Source organism: Gossypium hirsutum, chromosome A01 (genome assembly GCF_007990345.1).
Source record: "Gossypium hirsutum isolate 1008001.06 chromosome A01, Gossypium_hirsutum_v2.1, whole genome shotgun sequence".
In the NCBI taxonomy this organism is placed as follows: Eukaryota; Viridiplantae; Streptophyta; class Magnoliopsida; order Malvales; family Malvaceae; genus Gossypium; species Gossypium hirsutum.
In genome coordinates this window covers 11,314,556-11,340,174 of record NC_053424.1, presented here as the reverse complement: position 1 = coordinate 11,340,174, position 25,619 = coordinate 11,314,556, and the positions used below count along the sequence as shown (strand labels likewise).

Below are 25,619 nucleotides of genomic sequence, written 5' to 3'. Positions count from 1 at the left end.
ATTGACCATTTGATTAACTTGGACCTAAAATATATTTTTTAACTCACTAGCGAAACTTAAAAAAACACTTTAAATCCCAATAACTTAAATAATTCTTTTAAAATAATTTAATAACTTAAATAAAAATATTCGAATAATTCAATAATCAAATTATAACTATTTTAAATAAAAATTTATTCATATCTGAATAACTAATTTACCCTGTTTCGAATTTAATTTCCGAACAACACTCACTCTTCCTTTATTAAAAAAAAAAACATGCACACACACTTCACAAGATGCTTGTGCTTTGTGTATGGATTGTAGACAAAGATTTATCCCTTCAAAAATATAAATTAAAATAAAAACATAAAATATTTTCTATCTTCTCCAAATTACCCTTTCTCCTAAATGACTAAATTACCCTTTTCATCGTTATATATTAGTCTTTTTGCTTACCGTAATTGACCCAAAATGCCCATTGTACGTAGACCCCAAGAAGCCGGCATTTTGGACTATTTGGGTATACCCAAAAAGAAAAAAATACCGGTCAACCGTTATCCCCTATTACATTACAAATGTACTAAGCTTATTCAACGCATAAGCTGAAAAAAAAACATTAAAATACTATGTCGAAACAACAACCTATCTTCCATTTCCATGTCCGATATCATTTATGAAGCCGCCGGAAAAGATGACACAGCTTTGTAGAAAAATTGTTCACGTCAATATCAAATGGAGTATACTAGGAAGGGTATCGATTTTTCGAAGGTTTTTTAGGTTCATTTGGGATAGAATTCTTGTTTGTTCTATAGGAAGACGCCCTGTTAACTACACGAAGTTGGCTCGCCGGGATTCTTCTCCGGTGGAAGGGGTAGTGGTTTACGGAGATGAAGACGACGAGGCCGACCTCTCCCGGGTGATATGTAACGGGTACGAGACGGATTCGGATTTGGTTAGTTTGAAGATCAGTTTGTTAGGTGACTGTCAAATTGGAAAAACAAGCTTTCTGGTAAGAAATATGATTTTTGGTTTCATTTTGCTTTTTTTGTGTTCGATGAAATTCCACTTAGAATAAGTTGTTTTTTTCAATGGAAATAACCTTTTTTTTTCTTTTCTTTTTGAAAGATCAAATATGTTGGGGATGAAGAAGAGAAAAGCTTACAAATGTCAGGATTAAATTTAGTAAACAAAACATTATCGGTTCAAGGTGCCAGGATTGCTTTCAGCATATGGGATGTAGGAGGTATTTGTGTGATTCAATAAATTTGGTTTTCTCATTTAAAAATTTCACCTTTGTTTTTCTGCAGTAACACCGGAGCTTTTTTTTTCTTGTGATTATTCCATTGCAGGTGACAGTAACTCACTTGATCATCTTCCAATTGCTTGTAAAGATTCAGTAGCAATTTTCTTTATGTTTGATCTAACTAGCCGATGCACCCTCAACAGGTCAGCTCAAAAACCTGTTTTTTTCAACTGCAAACCACCGCAAATGCAAATTGATGATATGGTTTTTCTAATATTTGCTGGATTTCTTGTTGGATTTTTTGCAGTGTTGTTGGATGGTATAGTCAAGCAAGAAAATGGAATCAGGTACCAAAATTAGCTTTTCATGGCATTTTACCGTCAATCAGTAGTTAGTGTTAGCTTTTTTAGCTAAAGGGGTTCCACCGTTACGGTCGGAAAGTTTAATCTCGTTGATTCATACAACAATTTTCGAAACTCAAAGACGAGTATATATAATCTAACAAATAAAGGGTTTTGATTTTTTCTGAAACTGCAAAATTTATTGATGTGTAATTTAGTTGCAACTTTAAGCTGCTAATACATCAAGAAGGTGTTGTTGATGAATGTGGGGAATAGGATGGGTGAACTTAATGAGGAAATCATTAGATTGGTGTCAAATTTCAGGTTCAACTTGCAAATGATAAGAGAGATGTCAAGTTTTCAGTGCTAGGCCCATAAAATTAGTGCTCCAATTAATATATGTGGTCTCAGTATCAAGTAAAGGATTTTATGGAGTGGAGCCCTTAAATTTCATGATGTTTTTTTCCTGTGTTTTTATATCAGTTTCCCAGGTTTTCAACTGTTCTTAATTTTAATGTGGTCCTTCCCATGATTTTTGCAGATTGCAATTCCAGTATTAATAGGAACAAAATTTGATGACTTTGTTAGACTTCCCCCAGATTTGCAATGGACTATTGTTACACAGGTACACAATTTACCTTAGTTCTTTTGCATATTTTATTGAAAATCTCGTATTTTACGCTCATTCTTGAGTCCAAGAAACATACATACGACCTGAAATTACTTAAATCATGAACGTGTGGTTTATGTTAGAATCAAGTGTTTAATTTAATCTTAAAAGTGACGCAAGAGGAATGTGATGGGGGGAGTCTTCCTTTGTCAATTCTGATCCATCGCCATTTGACAAACCTTCTCCAATCTTTCTCAAACCGTGTGTAAAAATCAAACGTACAAAAGGGGCCACTTGATTTAAAAGTAGGAAAATTGCAATTTAATTACTTTAGACAAAGAAATTTCCTTTTTAGATAGTTCATCAAGTGGCAATTTGATATTTAATGTTCTGACAAAAAGAAAAGCATTATTATTATTTTTATTAGTTTTTAAAAGCAAGACTTAACCAAAGTTGAAATTTGGAACAGGCAAGAGCATATGCCAAGGCAATGAAGGCAACCCTTTTCTTCTCAAGTGCTAAACATAACATCAATGTGAACAAGATCTTCAAGTTCATCATGGCTAAACTGTTTAACTTGCCATGGACTGTTGAGAGAAACTTGACTATTGGAGAACCCATCATCGACTTCTAAAAACATGTTTCTTTTTTTGGGTTTGGGTTCCCCCCCACTGATCGTTATGTACATAGTTGAAATAGAAAGAAAATGAGAACATGGAAAAGAGAAAAAATAAACAAAACTTTTTCAATTCTTAGCACCAAATTTGACCCCACAACCACCAAACTTTGGTCTCTGATTGTTTGGTTCATTTCTTTTCATTGCCTTTGCCTTTTCCTTGTAACATATTCTCGTTTCAAAGTTAGCGTCTCTTCCTTTAATTCGGTGATGAGTGTCGAATATGAGTGTATTTAGTTTATAAGATTTTATACTTATGTTCGGATAAATAAAAATATTGAACAGAAATATTTAAAGGAAAACGAATCTGATATTTCAGCTGAGCCTTTTCCGAGTTTCTTTTTCTTTTGCTTCTTTTCTCATTCTAATTTCATATATTCTTTCAACTCATTTTCCTAGTGAAAAAAGAGAGGAGAATCTGCTTTGTTTTCCTGAAAGGATTCTTTATAACTAAAAAAGAGAAAAAAGAAGATATAGGGGAAAATGAATGATGCTTATGAGTGGAGTTGGAATAATTCCACTTGGGTTTCAAGCAATTTAAAAGAATATGAAAATGGGATTAAATAATAGGTTTCTTAAAAGGAAGTGGGTCCAAATTTATTCTGTTAAAGCTATAAAATATTTGGTAATAAATAAGCACCAAAACTACCCAGAAACAGGGTTGAATAGCCAGGAATTAGCTTTGAATCTGGCCTACTCAAAACACCATTATTATTATAATGCTGTCTTATTAAGGTCATACAAAAAATTGTATTTTGTCAGATTGACATCTGCAGTTTCCTTGAGGCCTTTTTCAGCTGCAGCAAATATTTGAGCTTTTTGTCTATATAATTTAAAGGGGCTATACATTAAATATTGAGATTAAAATTAATGATGATATGTGCATTCAATTCAATCGAAATTAAAAAATAATAATTATTAAGGATATTAAATTTAATTATATATGTTAAATAAATAATCATATTTCATATTAAATTTGTATTTATGTTAAATAATAATTTTACTAATAATTAATTAATTTTTGATTAATTATATTCATTTTTATTTTTTATTATTCATATATCTACTTATTTATGATTAATTAATATAAATTTTTATATTGAATAATATGTTTATTATATCATTATATAAAACAAAACTTATGCAATTATTATATAATCATAAAAATCATAATGTATTTATTTTGTATGTAAAGTTAATTGCTTACTTTTCATAAAAAAGAAAAGAAAAAGGAACGTCGTACTCACCACACCAGTGTGGTTAAAGCGGGAAAAGTATTTTCACTGCAAATGCTTTCTTTTAACTGGTTCTTCAAGTTCCAGAAAAGAATTCAAGCACCACCGTGGTGTTGAGTGAATTAGGCAATGGCTGAATATGAAGGACATTAATTTGTCAAGAAGAAAGGACTTCCTATATTCCATCATTAGTTTTGTCTAAATGGTATATAGCTGTAATGATAATTAGACATGCACAAAGTTTTCTTTACGCACTGTGTTCTTTATTGCATCTTCAACCTTAAAAACCTGCCTGCCACTCCAATTCCATGTTAGAAAATTGCTCATTACTTGAAAATCTGAAGCTTAATCTATAGGACGAAAGATGTTCATACGACAATTAAGCATTTGCAGTTGTAAATCTAATGGTCTTTTTGTGCCGCCATTGACATTTGTTCATCCACCGTGAAAAATATATATTTGTTTGTCCCATCTCTTATAGAAATTACTGTCTTTTTTCTTAAAGAAAAAAACTATTCCTTATATGTGTTAGTTGCTTTGTTTTATACACGTATGAACACAAATTTCAGACAATATCTTTAGTTATCCACAGGTACAACCTCAAATGTTTATGTTATCTAATTTCTTATCATGTCATGTTCTGTATCATGTATTAATAATAATTTGTATCATATCCTAAAACCTACCGCCCATGGCTTTTCAAATAACACCATAGTCTAACAGGAAACATAAAATAAATAACATTGTTCTTGTTCTTATTCATGTCAAGACTAAATGGGACCAAGGCTCACAACATTTAATCCTTGTTTATTCCGACAGATTCCCTCTCAGCCGCACTAAAACATGAAGAGAAAAAATTAACATTCCTATATGACATTGTTTATAATCATCATTATTGTAAAATATCTACATTATGACAGACTTTATCTGTCCAAATCCCAGCATTCATCAATTCTAAAAGACAGTAGTAATCTATAAGAACTCATCTGAGCTAAATTCTTTCGGATACCGATTTTGTCTTTCATCATCTATGTTGTATGATGAATCAAAATTCTCGAACCCCTGGTTTTTCTCACGCTTTTGCCTGCAAAAAAGATCAAATGAACATGATTTAGGAGAAACAAAGGATCTTTGACTATGGCAAAAATAATAAACTATGCATGATCCTGTCTGTTGCCTATGGTTAGGTCGAAATTGGTCCACATAGTTTAATTGGTACATTCATATACTGAAGATGTCAATTGTCGAATTGGCAACTAGTGCCGGCCAGCATCTATGGATTCATATTGTTCAAATATCACAAGATTCAAAAGATACATCTAAGCACTGAACCATTGTAGGAGGCATTGAGTAGGCGTTAAAAGATGGTCCAACAAACAGATCAAACACACCAAACATGACAGTGTTTTTAGAACATAAAGCCATTCCACAGTTCGTAGTTACATGATCACTCACCTGAGAATACAAGAAGGTTCCGAGGATAGCGATGGCAGCTCCTAGAGCATTGATTGGCTGGACAGGCGTGTGGAAGATGATGATGGAAGAGACTATAACTGATATACGTTTCATGGTGTTGCCAACGCTAAATGTCAAGGGAGATATCTCATCAAGGGACATGTATGAGACCTGGTTGTAGAGATGATAGAAAATACTTTGGGCCGCTACCCACCTATCAAAATAAGACAAAATACACAAATTTTGTTTAAATGACGGAAAGAAGTAAAAATATCGTAAATCGTTACAACATGTCAATAAAGAGTAACTAATAACAAACTAATATAATATCAACTCGCGATGCACATAAAACAGGGTGAAAAGATGAGTAGATGACAATTGTAGCATTTAATCTGAATGTTCTAGGAGCTTAACCGAATCTTCAATGGAAATATAATCGATTATTAATAATTTCAGTCCAGGTTTTATACACGTCTTGAGGCATATATTAATTAAAGATTAACTAAATGAATAAATCATCCAATTTTGACCAGCTCTTGAAAAGCGGTATAGAATTCAAGATCCGCGTAAGCATCAATAGAGTATAAAGGCTTTTTGGATGGAATTCCATCATCTATTTGTGGTTCAGATTAAAATAGAACAAATACATATTCTCTTACAAAGTTGTAAGGGTGATGGGGCATCTAAATTGTTCCATTTAGTAGAACCCTAATCAACAAGTGAATGCCAGTAAGTTCATCTAAAGCATGCAAAGCATCTGGCAGAGTCAAACACAAAATCCAGACAAATGCTAAGCGGATAGAAACAGAACAAAGAACTACAACTTAGTAATTCATGTCGTTACCAGATAAACTGTGGTCCAATTTGGGATAAGGCCGTTTCCCATCCTGCAGCCCACATCTGCGGTCCCTCTACAGCAATTGCAAAAGGTGTGAGAATTACAAGAGACAACAAAGATAGACAGGCGTAGTAGTTCATCCCACTAACGGATTTCCCCTTCATGCCCTTCTTCGAGAATATGTTACGGAGGACAAATGCCAAGTTCGATATCATAGCTCCCATAAAACCTGAAAACAGCAAAATAAATATGCAAACCAAATTACCAGCTAAAAACACAAATATATGGTAACACATTTGAAAAATTATAACTGAAAATAAAGGTCATATATTGAACCTTCTTAGATTTGGTTGTTAAGAAAATCGAGGCTAAAACGAATTTTGTACATTCAAATCATATAAGCACAAATTTAGAGAGGTTTATCTTCCAGAACACCTGAAATATAAAAGTAACAGAGAGATTATGATATTTTTACCAGTCATATTGAAGTTGAGTTCGGTTAAAGCGGAAAGAGCACATCCGCCAATGATTGGGATAAGAGACAAGTAAACCGATAAAGGGAAGTTCTCTCCAAGCAAGAACCTTGAAACCAAGACACTGAAAGCAGGTTCACCACTCTTGATGATGTGGGTGAATGAAACTGCAACCTTAGACATACTCACAGTTGCTGCTACATGTCCAATTGTATGTGCCACAGCAACCTATGAAGAAAATGAAATGAAAAAAAGTAAACCCAAATGTTCTTTAATATTGTAATTGACTTAGGGTCTCAAGAAAAGATAACAACTGTTAATGGATTCAGATATTAATTTGAAAAATTAAAAACATTCATCTAAGTTTCATTTTGTTCTGTTCCATCAAAATTTTCATTTTTTAATTTTTAAGATAACATGCATAATACCAAAATTTAGTTTCCCTTTCTCATTTCCTTCATTTTCTCTACAATCAGACAAACTGTAATTGTTGCACTTCTTTTTCCTCCAATACTGTCCAAAACAACATAAAAGAACATGTTCATACAGCAGTAACATCAAAACCTTAAAAAACGAAAAACCCAATAAGGCAAGTTTCAATCTTTTCCCCTCACTTTCTCGTCAACCAAACAAAGAAAAGGGGAAAAAAAACTCACCGGGAACAAAGTCTTCCAAAACTCAAAATCTGTTTTTGGGGTCTCAGCAATCCTTGTAGCCCATGAAATTAACATCATTAAAGAACCACAAGCAAGGGACAATGTTGAAGTCAACCAAGGGTAAGGGTAAGCATTCAAAACCTTCTTGTTATAAATATTGAAAACCACGTTCAACCCCCACCATGTTGCAAAATAAATCCCAATTTTCACCCTTTTTGCAGCTTCTGATTTCACTTGCTCTGCTGCCTCAATAGGCTCTGACTTGTCAGCTTCATAAGCGTTGCATTGAATTATTGGTTTTTTCTCCTTACCAATACACTCAACAGATGAGATATGCAATGGCTTTGAGACCAAAACGTTGGTTCTTTTCGGGATGTTTTGAAGATTCAAAACTGGTGAAAAGGGATGTCTACGAATTGAAGGTGATCTTTTGTAAACAAGAGAATTAGAGACATCTATGCATGTAGCTAAAGCTGATTGTTTAATGGTGAAACTCATTTTCTAATCAGAACTCAAGATCAGAAAAAGAAAATTTCAAAACTTGTGATGGGATTCTAATGAAAAATCAAAAGCTATTTCTTAAAACTTGAATAGATCAAGAAAAGACAAAAAAAAAAAAACAAAAACTTTGTGAACAAGCTTACCGGCAATTACTAAAAGACATAGTAATCAACGATGAAAAAAGGAAATTGATTTCATTAATGATCAAGCAATCCAAATAAAATGATACATGCGAAATAAAAGAAAGAAAAAAAAAAAAAGGGGCTGAGGGTTTTTGGAAGAGGTTTTGTTGGAGGTTAAAACGAGAGCAGGTAGTAAAATCGTTGAACAGAAAAAGGGTTGAGAGAAAGCTCTGAAATCTCAGTCCAAAACCTTTTTATTTTATTCTACTTTATTCCTTTTGGGTGGATGAAAGACATAAAACCCAATGAACTGATTGGATTCATTTCATGTGAACTGCGCACAGCTTTTTTTGTATTAAAGTGTTTGGATTCACTTTCCCTACTGGAAAAGTTGTTTGGTTCTTTGTTTTAATTACACTAATGTGAAAAAATTATTAAAATTACTAATATATAAATATCACTATGATTAGAAAGTATATAAATATCATTTTTATATATTAAAATATAAAATAGTCTACGTCACAAAAAGTGGAATGTCAATACAATATATGAATACGATTGTGACACTATATGCATTATCATTTATATAGTGTTCTTGTAAAATAAGCAGTCGGAAACTGTTAGACCAACTTGTGAGAATTCTTGACAGTCCATTTCAACTTGCACATTATCAATCTCATTTGCTTTGAGTCAAGAGACGACCTCTCGAAGGGAGAAAGAGGTGAAAAAGGAGAGTTGCAATGGCCTGAAACTGTCGTCACGACATTACCTTCTGAGTTTGTGGCTCATTCTATATGAAAAATACTTCTGTCAATGTTGCATTTTAGAACGGTATTCGGCGGACGAGTCCATCAATCAGCAGCCGGCAAATAATCTCATGTGATTGATCGACTGAGGGGATTGGGAGTGTAGCGCCAAGCTTGCAAAAAATTATCCGCCATCCTAACGATATCTTGACTGAGAGTACTATTCTGCTGCCAGACAGCTTTGTTAAGTGCATACCAAATACATAAAATTGCTAGAATATGAACAACAAGAGGAGAGCCGTTGTTACCAAAAATACTTCAAATGAAATCAACATAAGGTTCAGTGGGAGAGATACCAAAAGTTTGCCACACCTCCCTAGACTTTAAACAAATCACTAAAATGAGGTCTAAAGTGTCCGATAATCCATAAAACTCATAATCTGCGCTAATAGCAACTCGATGCAGGTTCAAAGCCACTTTACACGGTAAGAATCCCTGAGGACACATGATATAAAATCCTTTATCTTGGAAGGGAGATCAAGATTCCACGATTGCTGCCAACAGCCGCTAACAGCTAAATTGTTGATACTCGTGTACTTAGCCACTGCCAGCCTATAACCCGACCATACTATTGTTCCAATAGGGTCGGAAGCATGTAATTTATTATACTAAAAAATCACACAAAGTTCAATTCCCAGGGAAGAGAGGTGGATCACATGGATCTCTTAAATACCAAGTCTTTCCTTAGTCAAAATATCCCTTCTATAGTAATTTAATAGCACAATTAAATACTACTATTATACCCTCAAATATTGAAAGAAAAATAGGACAAAAAAGAACACAAGAGTTTTAACGAGGTTCGGTAAATTATACCTACGTCCTCGGGCACTAACATCAGATGATAACTTTACTATCTCCAAAATATTACAAACAAATAGAATTCCTTAAGAATTCTCAAATGGGAGAAGAGAGAAAACTAAGAGAGAAAGATTGGTTGGTATGATTGAAATGAGAAATGAGAAGGCCTATTTATAGTTGAGGTTCAAGGACCAAACAATAAATAGCCCATTATCTCAATGACCAAAAAAAAAAATTATCCCATGCCACATTTTCAAAGTCAACTTTAGGGTGCTAAACTTGCACCACTTTGTATTGTTTGCCATTAATGTTGTCTCCCATTAATGTTAACAATCTCCACCTTGAAGATTTGATTAGGATAATCACATCTTCACACACTTCCTTCAACTCCCCAAATTCGATAAAGCTATCTTTTGTAGTGCCTACAAATGCGCTCTCGAGCGCCATACACTTGAAGGTGCTCAAATTCTCAGGATGTTAATCAAGTTCAAACAATGATTAAACTCGATTGTTGTTACCACCTTGGTCCTCATATCTGCGGGATTATCTGCTGTCGAAATCTTCTGAAGTAGAAATTTTCCTTTTCCAAAGACTTCCCGCACAAAGTGATATCTTACGTCGATATGCTTGGTTCTTTAATGATAGACTTGATTTTTCGCTAAATGAATAGCGCTCTGACTGTCACAATATAGACTAATGTGACTTTGAACAACTCCCAAGTCTTTCAACAATCCATTAAGCCAAATAGCCTCCTTAATAGCTTCTGTAACTGCCATATATTCTGCCTCTGTAGTAGACACAGCTACTGTAGACTGTAAGGTAGACTTCCAACTCACTGGGGCTTTAGCAAGAGTAAACAGATACCCCATAGTTGAACAACGTTTATCTAAATCACCAACAAAGTCGGAATTAATATATCCAATTACAAACTGGCCAAGTGTTTCATCCTTCTTAAAAACTAAACCAATGTCTACGGTTTTTTGAAGATACCGTAGAATCCATTTCACAGCTTGCCAATGTCCTTTTCCAGGATCATGCATATACCTGCTCACAACTCCAACAGCTTGTGAAATGTCAGGCCGCGTACACACCATCGCATACATCAAACTTCCAACTGCATTAGCATATGGGACTTTTGCCATATATTCTCTTTCTTTTTTAGTTTTCGGAAATAATTGAGCACTAAGTTTCAAATGAGAAGCAAGTGGGGTATTTACATGTTTTGTGTTTTCGTTTACACCAAAACATTGTAATACCTTTTTCAGATATTGCTTCTGATTCAAATAAAGCTTGCCTCTCTGTCTATCTCTACTTATCTTCATGCCGAGAATCTTCTTGGCCTCACCTAGATTTTTCATCTCGAACTCTTGATTCAACTGAGCCTTCAGCTTGTCTATCTCCTTTTGGCTCTTCGAAGCGATTAACATGTCATCAACATATAAGAGTAGATAAATGAAAGATCTGTTATGCAGCTTCTACAAATACACACAATTGTCATATTTGCTTCTTGTGTACTTCTGCCTTCTCATAAAGCTATCAAATCGCTTGTACCACTGCCTCGGGGATTGCTTCAATCCATATAGCTATTTGTTCAGCTTACAAACCTAATTTCTACCACCAGCATCTGTGTATCCTTCGGGCTGAGTTATATAGATCTCCTCTTCTAACTCACCATGCAAGAAAGCCGTCTTAACATCAAGTTGAGCTAGCTCCAAATTCAACTGTGCTACCAAGGCCAACAAAATTCTAATGGAGGAATGCTTCACAGCAGGGGAAAATACATCATTGTAGTCAATTCCCTCCTTCTGAGCGTAGCCTTTAGCTACCAATCTTGCCTTGTAACGAACATCTTTCTTGCTAGGATATCTATCTTTCTTTGCGAATACCCACTTGCATCCGATTGCCCTTTTACCTTTCGGTAATTGCGCCAACTCCCAAGTATTATTCTTCCGGAGAGACTGCATTTCTTCATCCATGGCGCTTTTCCATTTGTCACTTTCTAAGTTTTGCATTGCTTCTTGATAAGTGACAGGTATATCATCATCAACAACGGGAAGGGCGTAGGCTACCATATCAGTAAATCGAGAAGGTTTACGAATTTCTCTTCGTGGCCTTGCAACTGCAACTGGTTCTGGTGTACTTAACGGTTCTTGGGTCAGAACCTCTTCAACCTTTAATTCCTCCATTGTGGCTGGAGAATTAGACTTATTAACTGGGCAAATCCCCATATGCTCAAACTCCACCTGTTTTGGAGTACACTCCACCTGCTGTGGAGTATCGCTCGTCTGAATATCTTTATCTGCTACCTTTTTCAATGTGGCAGATTCATCAAAGGTAACATCTCTACTACAGATCATTTTCTTTGTGTCTAAGCACCAAAGACTAAATCCCTTTACTCCAGAAGTGATTCCCATAAAGAGAGCTTTCTTTGCCTTTGGATCTAACTTTGACTCCTTCACATGGTAATATGCAGTGGATCCAAACACATGTAAGGAATCATAATCTGTAGCTGGTTTTCCAGACCATACCTCCATAGGAGTTTTTCTTTCTAATGCAGATGATGGCAAAAGATTAACAAGATGGCCAGCGTATGTCACAGCCTCAGCCCAAAATTGCTTGCCCAACCCAGCATTGGACAACATAAATCGAACTTTCTCCAGTAATGTTCGATTCATACGCTCTACCACTCTATTCTGCTGTGGTGTATCCCTAACTGTGAAGTGTCGAACAATACCATACTCTTGGCACACATCGAAGAACGAATCACTTTTGTGACAGCCCTAAATTGACCCTAGTCAGAAAGTGGTTTCGGGACCATGAAACCGAGTCATAAAAATAATTAACAGTCATATTTGATGCTTATTATATGTGAATATGAATGTGTAAAAGTTTCATACTTTAATTTGGTCAGTATATGTGAAATTTATTAGTAGGGACTTATGTGAGACAGTTGTGAAATGTGTTAGACTAATGTAAAAGTGATCTAATAGTGCATGATGTCAAAAAAAGTGTACTTGCATGTCAAATTAGCCAAATTTTGGATAGTGGCCGGCCATGGTATGGGTTATTAATGATAATATGTATTTTTTTATTAACATTTTTAGTTTACAAAATGAATTAAAGAATTAAGAATAATAAAATATGAGGTGAGTAGGAGGAGAAACCAAAGTTGTTTCATCCTTACTCCTCCATTGCCGTAACTTGAGGGAGGAAGAAGAAAGGAATTCTCTTGTTTCATGTTCGACTTGGATGATGTTTAGGAAGAGGTAAGTGCTTTGAAATTCTTGGAAATTTATGTATAAATAAGGTGATTAGTTCAAGTTCTATTCATTCCATGGATTAAGTTTTGGTTGTTTGGAGGTTTGATATTCGGCCAAGTAGTTTGAAGCTCTTAGTACATATATTTTTTTCTTGAAGGTTGAAATTGGTTTGTTCATAGGGAGGTGCCGAATGTGGTCATTGAAGGGTCTTAATGAACAATATGTGTGGCTTGGGTTTATAACATTCGGTTAAGGAATTTTGTGTGCTAGCAAGGTTGGTTTAATATATAGATGTAAATCACCTTGTATTTGATAATTTGAAGAGTAGGAAATGGCAAATTAAAATGATGTTGGGTAAATTTTTAGTTTAGTTGTGCTTAAGCATTCGGCATTAATATTTGATATTGGCTATGAAAGTATGAAAGATTAGAGATTATTTTTTTAAAATGAATTATGACATTAATATGAACAAGATAGAAAATCGGTTATAGATGTGATTGAGTGATTCGGTCATTGATGGGCATTATTGTAACCTAATTGTAGTTTGCTACTTTTAATTTCGAGATGGAATTTGTATATATAAGCTAAGTTGAGCGGTTAGGGCCGAATGAGGTATATAAGATATTAAAGCATGCTAGAATTATACATTAGTGAAAATGTGTGATTGTACTAAATTCTCTACTTGAATTCGGTTAGGTATAGTCATGGTATGAGCTCATTAGGGATACTACCTTATAAGTGAATGTAGCTTTAGTTAACTTTATGTGTTATGCGTGTGTTAAAATAATTAACGATTTGGATGTTATTATAGGTATTTATGCTAAAGATTTTTCGGCTATGTTTTGTACCCATGTGATGACTCTAATGTCTAATATATATGAGAGCTATTTCGGCTAAAAATATATATATATATAATTAGGTATATGGTTGGTTTCATTATTAAAAATAAGGGTTAAGTACCTTGAATTTCTCTTTGATGTTCAAAATGATTAAATCAATTTATTTGTTAAATTAAGCTCAAGAGCAAAGGGGAACTAAATCTGATAAAGGAAAGGAGAAAGCAATCGAGTAGCCTATCCGTAACTATCGAAAAATACCGAGGTAAGTCTTTGAGTAACGGAACTTAGCTTATGATTTTATGGGTATCATATAAAAGCATAGTAGATAAGTTGTGATCTTATGGTTCTATATAAATTACATAGTGAAACAAATGATTTTTATTTTATATGACTTGGAGCTGAATGGTTAAAGAATTCATGTGGAATAACGAAATGAAATCGTATTAAGTGTATGTAGCTATTGAGCCGTAAGAGTAAGGGTTGGTAAGCATGTTGAACTTGTTTTCTAGCAATGCAATGGAAATGCTAATAGGTTATGATATATATATATATATGTGCACAGCATTCGTGCGGGTTATTATAACCGAGTTAAGTCCCGAAGGCATTCGTGCGGGTTATTATAACCGGGCTAAGTCCCGAAGGCATTCGTGCGGGTTATTATAACCGGGCTAAATTCCGAAGGCATTCATGCGAGTTATTATTACCGGGTTAAGTCTCGAAGGCATTCGTGCTGGTTGTTACATCCGAGCCAAATTCCGAAAGTATTTAAGTTTGGAAAGGTACGATTCTATCGTAATAATTCCGATTAATGTGCTCATAATCCCTAATATGACCAGGTATGGTTCGTTTATACATTCGAAAAATTTGGTACAGTATAAGTTGTGATTATGAAATCGAATGAGGTTCTCTCGACCATTCTTTAGGGTTATATGAAGTTTATAGCTCACTCGAGTTACATGAAATTGATTCAAATGAAATTTAGTTAAGTTTGATTTCGAATGTGTAAACATATTGATAGAAGTGTAAATTAAAATGAATATGTGATCTTGTGCATAGACATTTATTTATCCTTATGAATGCTATTTCTTTTGTGTTTTTGTTTCAAATGATTTCCTTACTTATAAGCTTACTAAGCATCGAAACGCTTACTCTGTTGCTTAAATTCTTTGTATTATAGATTTTGTTTGTCAGCTATCGGACTCGGAAGTGTCAAAGTCGAAGTTATCCACATTATCTAAGCCCCTTTTTGGTACTCTTTCAGTTGAACTTTGATAATGGCATGTATAGGACTGACCTTTGTTGTTAATTAAGTATCTTTTGGTAATGTATATTCGAATAGCCATGCGAAAATGGCTTGTATATTTTGAGTATGGCATTATAATCATTTTGTATATATATGGTCTTATGATATGGTTATTGAGTGGTATGGAAATGCTTGATAATGATTAGCCATTGGAATGGCTTCATAATTAGTGCTATGTATGTCAAATTGCTAGCTAATCCATGGAAACCATGAAATAGGTAAAATTTACCACAAAATATTCTTCAGACAGCAATAGTGAAGTGAGTCTAAAAAATCACTAAAAATAGAAAAATGGAATTAAATAATGAATAAGTTATGGAATCGAAGCTTGATGAGTCTATTTTCATATGGAAGAAGCAAAACAGATATATGAGCTATATTTTATGAGATGTTTAAATTTTTGTGAAACAGGGCCAAAACGATTTCTGGATCCCCTGTTATAACTTTGAAAATTAACCATAAATTTTAAAAAGATAATTATAAGTCATGATTTATATTTACAGATTTTTTATTGAGTCTAGTTTTATTAGAGACAAACGGCATAGTCATTGAAGCTTTGTACAGGGAGATATCTGATTCGTAATACACAGAGGTCAGAGTAGTCGAACCCCGAAATAGGGGAGACTTTAACTAATAAAATGTACTAATTGGCCTGACCAAAAATTCTAGAAAAAAATTTGTAGATAGATATATGAGTCTAGTTTCAGGAAAAATTTACGGAATTGAATTTCGAGTTCTGGAACTCGAGATATGATTTTTAAAGTGACTGTGATGCAGTTAGCCAGCTAGTCTGGAAAATTTAAAAATGAATTGTGCGAGCTGTGTAAGTAATGAAGTAAGTCCGTTAACACCTCGTGTTCGACTCCGGCAACGGTCTCGGGTACGGGGTGTTACAACTTTTATATTCCCCTCCATTGTCCGTCCTAAGCCGCTTGATTTTCTTGCCAGTCTAGTTTTCGATCATAATTTTCCATTTAAGAAAAACTCCAAGCACTTCATCCTTAGTTCTCATGGTATACACCCAAACTCTTCTGGAAAAGTCATCAACAAAAGTAACAAAGTCGTGTTTTCCTCCCAATGAAGGTGTCTTGGAAGGCCCCCACACATCTGAGTGAACATATTCCAAAATACCTTTTGTATTATGGATAGCAGTGCCGAATTTCACTCTCTTTGGCTTTCCCAGAACACAATGCTCGTAAAATTTTAATTTGCAAGCCTTTGCACCTTTCAACAATCCTTGCTTTGCCAGAATTTGCAAGGATTTTTCGCTGGCATGTCCCAACTTTATATGCCACAACTGCATTGAGTCCAATTCTTTGTTACCGGAAGCTGCAGCGACTGCTCCAATAACTGTACTACCTTGGTAGTAATACAAGTTATTTTTTCTGATACCCTTCAATATCACAAGTGCGCCAGATGTCACTTTCAAAACCCCATCTCTCATAGTAACAACTGAACCATTGGATTCCAAGGCTCCCAATGAGATGAGATTTTTCTTCAAACTGGGCACGTACCGAACATCAGTCAGAACTCTGGTTGATCCATCTTGATTCTTTAATTGGATTGAACCTATCCCAACAGTTTTACAGGCATTGTCATTGCCCATATAAACAACTCCTCCATTTAGTTCTACTAAATCAGAGAACCACTCCCGGTTAGGGGACATATGATAGGTACAACCCGAATCCAAAATCCACTCATCTGAATGGAACGATGATGATAATGCAACCAGTGATAGTTCAGAGTCACTAGTATCATGCTTTGCAACACAAGCATCTACAACAGCTTTTCCCTTATTCTTCAGCTTTGGACAATTTTTCTTCCAGTGGCCTTTTTCATGACAAAAGGCACATTCATCTTTCCAAAGTCTGGACTTTGACTTTGATCTCCCCTTCTGAGTTTTCTTTCGAGTGTACGAACGACCTCGGACTACTAAAGCTTCTGTATCTCTGATTGAGTTTTTTTGTTTGTCCTTCTTTCTCTGTTCATAACTGTATAAGGCCGCACAGACTTCGCTCAGAGATATATCACTCCTGCCATGAAGTAGAGTAGTTTCCAGGAACTCAAACTCTTCAGGAAGTGACCCCAACAACATCAAAACCAAATCTTTATCTTTGAATGTCTCATCCATATTTAGCAAATCAGTGACTAACTGATTAAATTTGGTGATATGATCATTCATTGTGGTACCTGGGACGTAAGTGAAGCGAAACAGTCTTTTCTTCAAGTGGAGCTTATTTTGACTGTTTTTCTTCAAAAAATTTTCTTCAAGTGCCACCCACAACTTATTTGCAGAAGTCTCCTTTGAAAAAACATACCTCTACTCTCGAGAAAGGCATGATCGAATTGTGCCACATGCCAACCGATTGATCGCCTTCTAATCTTTCTCCTGTACATTATCTGGTTTCTCTTCATCAATGGCAATGTCTAGACACTGCTAAAAAAGGGCATCTAGAACCTCACTTTGGCATATACCAAAATGGCCCGTGCCATCAAAGATCTCCACGGCCAATCTTGCAGTTGCAATTGTCGGTCTTGTCCACATGGACAATGTTGAAGCTCCTAAACCGACCGTTTTCTCCATAATCTTTCAATATACCTAAGGAAATCTTTTCTGATGTGGAAGATCAGTTTAAACTACAACCACAAAGCATATTACGATTAACCTTCGGCTCTGATACCACTTGTTGTTCCAGTAGGGTCGGAAGCGTGTAATTTATTATACTAAAAAATCACACAAAGTTCAATTCCCAGGGAAGAAAGGTGGATCACATGGATCTCTTAAATACCAAGTCTTTCCTTAGTCAGGATATCCCTTCTATAGTAATTTAATAGCACAATTAAATACTACTATTATACCCTCAAATATTGAAAGAAAATTAGGACAAAAAAGAACACAAGAGTTTTAACGAGGTTCGGTAAATTATACCTACGTCCTCGGGCACTAACACTAGATGATAACTTTACTATCTCCAAAATATTACAAAAAAATAGAATTCCTTAAGAATTCTCAAATGGGAGAAGAGAGAAAACTAAGAGAGAAAGATTGGTTGGGATGATTGAAATGAGAAATGAGAAGGCCTATTTATAGTTGAGGTTCAAGGACCAAACAATAAATAGCCCATTATCTTAATGACCAAAAAAAAAATTATCCCATGCCACTTTTTCAAAGTCAACTTTAGGGTGCTAAACTTGCACCACTTTGTATTGTTTGCCATTAATGTTGTCTCCCATTAATGTTAACACATACATCATAGGTGCCCGACTTTGAGAAATGCCAAATTAACTTACCTTCAAGTTTGCCATTGCTAATAGGAATGGACAGAATGCGATGAGCATCATAAGACGCAAAGAGTCCATGAACCAATAAAGACACTCGAAAATTGCTTGGTCGACCATAGCATCTGAATTAACATAAAAGTTTGAATCGTCAATAAGCCATGGGTCCCCCAGAAGCATGAATCAACCACATAATTTATACACAACGAATTAGTAAAAATACAAGTAATCAAGTAATAATCAATAATTCAACAATTTATATGCAACAAATTAATAAAAATTAGTTGTTCAAGTTCATGAGTAAACTAACAATCGGACCAACATTTTTGTGTTTGTAAAGTACGGATCAAATTTTGATAAATTAGAGTAGAGAAATTAATTTCTCAATTTTTGTAAAATAGAGGGATTAAGTTCATAATTAGATCTAAATTTATAATACTTTTGTTATGTAACAGGCCAATTTTATCCGGCCCAGAGAAAAACAAACAAAATAGATAAATTAAAAAATAAACAAGTCCATCTTACAAGCCCAATAGCAAAGTCTATTTATAAAACCCTAACCTACCCAATGTTACACAAGCCCAAGCCCACAACCTAAAATTTTTTCAAAAAATAAAAAACCCCTAAATCCCCTATGCATCGCTGCTCCTGGCCATGTCAGCGGATACGTCGTCCGAGGACTGCCTCCCCCTGCCATCGTTTCACCGAAATGGCAAGGGTGCAACTCCCTATGGCTGTTGACCACCATCGCAACCTGTAAGAAGAAAGAGACAAAAAAAAAGAATACAAAAAAGAATATTATGCAATATATTTGGCTATAAAAGCCATAATAACCACATGTATTATTTTACATAGAAGCAATCGAATAGATTCAAAAAAATTGAATATAAAAACGAAACGTTAAAAGAAAAAAAGGTGATTTATTTTTTTTTGCATATTCGAAAAAGCATAATAAAAAAATAAAAGCTTTCTTTACTTATTTATCGCCACAATGGAGGTTGTCATCTTCGATGAAAGGTGACTCCTTTTTTGATGAAAAAGGTTTTCAAAGCCTTCGAGGTTCACTAGGACTCCGTCAGAAAGGAAAATACAAGGGTGACATTCAAATAAACCTGAAAACGGAAGGGTTCTCTAGGATTTTTACGATTTTTGGCGGGTTTTTGGAGGTATTTGGCCTCAGATTTGGGCTAAGGGAGGCAAAACGGTCAAAAAGGAGACTTTTTCGTGAATTTTGGCCATTGGGGGCGGCGGTCTTCGTCACCGACGACCGATGGCTGCGGTGGAAGTTTAACGGACCCCATGGTCTGCTTAAGAGCCTTCTTTAGAGGAAAAGAGAAAAAAAGAAGTTTTTTTTTAAAGCAAAGGGGTGAAATTATTTTTTTCAGAAAATTTTGACTTAAATAAGGCATTGGTACGACGTTGTTTTGGCATGATTTCAGAAGCCCCAAAACGATGCAGTTTTGGGCATGATCCGATAACCCGACCCAAATCCCCTTTAGATCTGCTTGTTTTTAAAAGGGTGGGATAATTGTTGCCCAAGTCCTCCCGCTTTTGAGCATTTTTTGATATAGTCCTGATTTAGTTTTTCTTTTCTCTTTTAAATTTATCATTTAAATTAATTTTATTTTCATTTTGGTCCTCTGACCATCGATCACTCTTGGAAACAGCACGTGTATTGGAGTTTACAGTAATTACCCATTTGGTCCCTAGTCTTTTTCGCATGATTCTTTATTTTACTTTATTTATTTATTTTATATAATTCATACTTTGAATTTCATTTGAATTTCAATCTAATCATTCATTTATTTAACTTCACCCCTTTAATTACTGTTTTTTTATATATTTTATTTTAGCACTTAAAATTTATGTTGTCACATTCCTTTTTTATGCTATTTTTAGGTGGTTATTACATATTTTACTTATTGATTTATTTTGGTATTGTAATAGTGATATGACTATTGCTATTAGTATTATGAATTAATATTTTTATTATTATTTTTGTTGCATTATTATTATGGTATTCATTCATTTATTTATGATTTATTATTCTACTATAGATGTTTTACCTACATGGCTATTTTATATCATTTTGCTATCATTATACCATGTATCATGTTTAAACATATTTATCTATTTTCATAGTATGCCCAAATATGCTAAATGCACATCGCTTTAAATGTTACATTCATTTTTACTCGATGCATAAAAAAGGAAAATTTAAAAGTGAGGTAACATTCTTTATTTAGAGATTCGAGAAGTTGTGCCCTAACTTACGGGGTTTGACTTTCTCTTTGAACCTAAATAACCAAACATCTTTTTAAATCTAAAAAACACATGAGATTTAAATAATAATTAAATAATGAGCAATATTATTTTTATGGATTCGAGATGTCGTGCCCTAATTTACAGGACATGACATTTTCGTTTTGGTTACCTCAAGATAATAAGGCCTTTTACATAAGTTTTAATTTAGTTAAGTAATTTTAATTAAAAAGAATATTATGCAAAGAGGGATTGTATTTTAATTTCTCTTCGAATTTTCAACTTCCGACATCAAAACATCAAGTAATCAACTAAGTACTAAATTTGGGCGTTATGAGCATACTTGGTTTCTATGTTCCCAGATATGCCACAAAACTAAGATCCAACCATTATTAATGGATTTTTGACTAGGATCAGATTGGTGGTAATCATAAATCTATTGGCTTACCCATTCCCTAATATCAAAGATCCCACTATGTTTCATGCGTGTTGTCCATTAAGTGCCAAACCAGACAACTTTGGAGAAGGAACATGCCCTGAATAGATGGTATAGGGATTCATCATCATTTTCACATAATGGTCAATGAGAGGCTGTGGCTATTCTACTATCACTGAGGGCCTTCCGAAGAGGGATGCTATCATAGCAAAGTTTCCATAGAAAAATAAGAATCTCTGGGGGAGCTGGATAGTCCAAAGAGCCTTCCAATTGATGCAATAGGTGTTTTCGGTAGTTCTTAATTGGCATTGGCGTAGGAGAAACTAGGGTTTTTTACCTATATATTATTAAAAAAAATACTGAAATGGCATGTTCCAAAAATTATGTACTAAAATGGTACATTCAAAGGGGTAGAGGGTAGTGCATAGGCGGCACCACCTTAGTATTCAGACAACATTCTGTTAAAAAAATAACATTTTAGTAGTGGTCCAAAGTGAAAGGTGGCACCACTTAGGGGTATAGGGGTATGGTGCCTATACCATAGGCGGCACCAGTGACCCCTATCTGATAGGCAGCACTGGTGGTGCCTATCTGATAGGTGGCACCAGTGGTTTTTTCCCCCTCTCCCCATCTGGCTCAATTAATAAAAATAAATAATTTAAATATGATAATTATTTAATACATTAATGGTGAATTTTTTTATTCTACCATTTACTTTTAAATTATATTTAAAAAATTAAAAATAATAAAACATGTGAAAAATATCATTAAAAACTTTCACATAATTACTCATTTGGATACATAATTCTCTGCTTACAAACTAAAAAAGAAAAAGTGGTGCTGCCTAAAACTTTGGTACCACTACTAAAATATTATTATTATTATTATTTTAACAGAATACTGTTAGAATATTAGGGTGGTACCGCCTATGCACCACCTTCCACCCCTTTGAATGTACCATTTTGGTACATAATTTTTGGAACATAATTTTTGGAACATGTCATTTCAGTATTTATATTTTATTTTATATTATATAAGTAAAAAACCCAAGAAACGATATGCATTCTTAATGGAGAATTGACCAGAGAAGTTGAATTTCCAGACATGCTTGTATTGTTTTGGGGTTATTATGAATTCACGGGAGTTGAGTTCATGTGCCCAGGAAGTGCCACTCTGTTCTCGAATGCGACGTGTGTCCTATTGGTGAGCGTGTGTGCCTCGTAGTTCTAAGGCTAATGTCTTATTTGAGCTTATTAGTGGTTGGCTACGTAGTGCAATCAGGCGGGAGTTATGAAATTTGGATTGTGGGGATCAATTTTTTAAAAATTAAAAGGTCTACAAGTTATATAAATTAATGCATATTTTTTTTTCCTGGTTGTTTTTCCTCTATTTCACTAGTAGATTTTCTTTTAAAATATTTTCCCATTCCTATTAAACATTTAGAATAAAATATCTAAGCCTTAAACATATAAAGGTTTTCATGAACCCAACATACCAATAGTAATTTTCTTTCACAAAAACAAACTTCACTTAAGTGCTTTTTCATGTCATGAGAATGCAATAAATCAAAATTTTAAACATAAGATTCACATTAATTACACTAGCAACAATAATTTCTAAATAAAAATGCTAAATTTCTAATCAATTCTAATTTCTTCAAGAGTTTGTATTAATCAACCATAGTTTCTTTAAGGATTTGTATAAATCAACCTCTAAAAATTATTACTCAATCACGATGTTAGGAATCTCATACAAAATCAATAGTCTTGTTCTACATCAGTAGTCACCGATTGACCTGAATCTTAGAAGGGATCCGAGTCTCCGACTCGTGACATGGATAGCTCCCACCAGAGGATTGTGTACAAAGCAGGCCATGAAGAGAACAATTAGGCGAGTTTACGGACCCTGTTCGTAGAGCGAGCTCGCGGATCCAACTCACAAGGCCAAACCAAGGGCTTTGCTCGCAATGCAAGGCCACCGTCCCAGCTCGCATACACATAAGGAGCTTGCAGAAAGGGCCGGGTGCCCTCTATGCCACCTAGACATACGTCTAGCAGTACGAAACCCACCTAGAATGTTAGTTCCAGGAACAGAAAGGACCGCGTGCTCCGTAGACAAATGCCCAACAAACTTGGAGTTTGCAGAGAATGTTAGTATTAGGGACAAAGGATGTCAGTACTAGAGGCAGCGAGGTCAAGACAAAATAGTGGGACCTTATCATGAGCTGTAATAGCACTTGTAACATCATGTATAAATACCCAAACATTCTTATTAATAAGACACAAGAAAATATTATTCAACAAGTCTCAAAATCATTAAAAAAAAAGAATCATTCAATAAAAAAAACTAAGTCTTGCATAAAAAGCCTAATCTATTATAAGAAAAGCCACAATCATAAATCAATAAAACATGAAAAGAAAAAAAAGAATTGTTACTAAATTAGGAGACGAAAGTATTAAAAGATAGAACACTTATAAAAATTCCAGAAAGTAAGAGACTAAAAGAAATTTGAGGAAAAGTAATGAGTGTTGAAACAAAATAAAAAATTTAGAGACTTTTGAGTTTTAGTCACATGTGAGATTCATTTATTTTATAAAATAGTTCTTTTTTTCAAAATTTTGATGGATCCTTTTCAAATTTTTATGGGGTCATTTTCAAATTATTTTTGTGAATTAATACATAAATTATATAAAAAATTTTAAAAATTATAAGTAATATTTATTTTTAATTTTTTTTGTTGGGTCAATCAACCTATAACGTGGCTCCGCCATTGAGTGCCACGTCGTTCCCAATGGTTGTGGCCCTTTTCTCGTTCCAAAATTGAATGTCTAATCCTTGGATGCGTATGTCCCACGCTTGTTTATAAAGGAGCGCGTCATTCATGAGCTCCCTTTTCCTTTTACCTAGGACTCTTAAGAGTTTTGTGTTGGCAGAGTTCATCCTAGTGGCATATCTAAAGGCTTTCTTTGTTATGATCGTGGCCCTGCCAAATGTCTTGGATGGTTCTATCGATTTGGTCAGTTACCAATTTGGGCACTTTTGTACAAGATAAGTATATAGCAGGGTGGTCGATAGGGCGGATTGAATGAGTACCGCCTTGCCAACAGGGGATAGAAGTTTTGCTTTCCATGCTTCCAACTTCTGTTGTAGATGTTCGATTGTAGGTTGAAAGAAAATACGATGTTGGTTTAGGTGTCCTAATTAAAAGCCTAGGCATTTACCTGGACTATTGGTGCGTCATACTCCCATGATTCTTGTGATCCATTGTTTGTCTTGTGCCTTGCCCGCTTTGCTAAAGACAATATCAAATTTTGCGTAGTTGATGGAAAGTCCTGAAAAATTGCCATACATTTTTATTCTCTCCTTTAATGCTTTCGTGGATTGTACTATTGCTTTGTAGAAGAGGTAAGAATCATCAGTGAACAAGAGATGATTTAGGGGAATGCCATGTTTGCTTATAGGAATGCCTAGCACTTATGATGAACGATCAGCTTGTATCAACAGAGATAGGTTGTTCTGGCATAGAAGAAACAAGTATGGAGAGAGTAGGTCTCCTTTGTTAACATTAATGGAAGACAATTAATAATGGTTGCCATTAACATTAATGGGAGACAATCAATAATGACAACCACCAACTTTGGAAAAGTGGCAAGGGATAATTTTTTTTTGGTCCTTGAGATAATGGGCTATTTATTGTTTGGTCCTTGAACCTCAACTATAAATAGGACTTCTCATTTCTCATTTCAATTCATCCCAACCAATCTTTCTCTCTTAGTTTTCTCTCTTCTCCCATTTGAGAATTCTTAAGGAATTCTATTTGTTTGTAATATTTTGGAGATAGTAAAGTTATCATCTGGTGTTAATGCCCGAGGACGTAGGTATAATTTACCGAACCTCGTTAAAACTCTTGTGTTCTTTCTTGTCCTATTTTTCTTTCAATATTTGAGGGTATAATAGTAGTATTTAATTGTGCTATTAAATTACTATAAAAGGGATATTCTGTCTAAGGAAAGACTTGGTATTTAAAAGATCCATGTGATCCACCTCTCTTCCCTGGGAATTGAACTTTGTGTGATTTTTTAGTACAATAATTTACACGCTTCCGACCCTATTGGAACAACAAGTGGTATCAGAGCCGAAGGTTAATCGTAGTATGCTCTGTGGTTGCAGTTTGAACTGATCTTCCACATCAGAAAAGATTTCCTTAGGTATATTGAAAGATTATGGAGAAAACGGTCGGTGTAGAAGCTTCAACATCGTCCATGTGGACAAGACCGACAATTGCAAATGCAAGACTGGCCGTGGAGATCTTTGATGGCACGGGCCATTTTGGTATGTGGCAAAGTGAGGTTCTAGATGCCCTTTTTCAGCAGGGTCTAGACATTGCCATTGATGAAGAGAAACCAGATGATGTACAGGAGAAAGATTGGAAGGCGATCAATCGGTTGGCATGTGGCACAATTCGATCATACCTTTCTCGAGAGCAGAGGTATGCTTTTTCAAA

The 25,619-nt window shown here is 34.7% G+C and overlaps 1 protein-coding gene and 1 pseudogene across 1 annotated transcript; one reads left to right on the top strand and one right to left on the bottom strand.

Moving 5' to 3' along the window:
- The first annotated feature begins 454 nt into the window (after positions 1-454).
- Positions 455-3,175, top strand: LOC107917287 (septum-promoting GTP-binding protein 1-like; annotated as a pseudogene).
- Positions 3,176-4,821: 1,646 nt separating this feature from the next.
- Positions 4,822-8,551, bottom strand: LOC107917976 (glucose-6-phosphate/phosphate translocator 1, chloroplastic). Its single transcript, XM_016847435.2, has 5 exons — positions 7,510-8,551; positions 6,856-7,081; positions 6,387-6,609; positions 5,543-5,756; positions 4,822-5,171 (listed from the first exon to the last, which is right to left on the bottom strand). Exons 1-5 carry the CDS (start codon positions 8,005-8,007, stop codon positions 5,160-5,162), a joined length of 1,173 nt encoding a protein of 390 aa, XP_016702924.1. The 5' UTR covers positions 8,008-8,551; the 3' UTR covers positions 4,822-5,159.
- Between the last annotated feature and the right edge of the window lie 17,068 nt (positions 8,552-25,619).

What these genes read in the sequence shown, in the direction of transcription:
- LOC107917976 (XM_016847435.2), bottom strand. Translation starts at nt 8,007, where the DNA reads ATGAGTTTCACCATTAAACAATCAGCTTTAGCTACATGCATAGATGTC. An exon ending in TTTGGAAGACTTTGTTCCCG is followed by an intron (nt 7,082 to 7,509) that starts GTGAGTTTTTTT and finishes TTTTCTTCATAG; the next exon opens with GTTGCTGTGGCACATACAAT. An exon ending in ACTCAACTTCAATATGACTG is followed by an intron (nt 6,610 to 6,855) that starts GTAAAAATATCA and finishes TGCTGTTTTCAG; the next exon opens with GTTTTATGGGAGCTATGATA.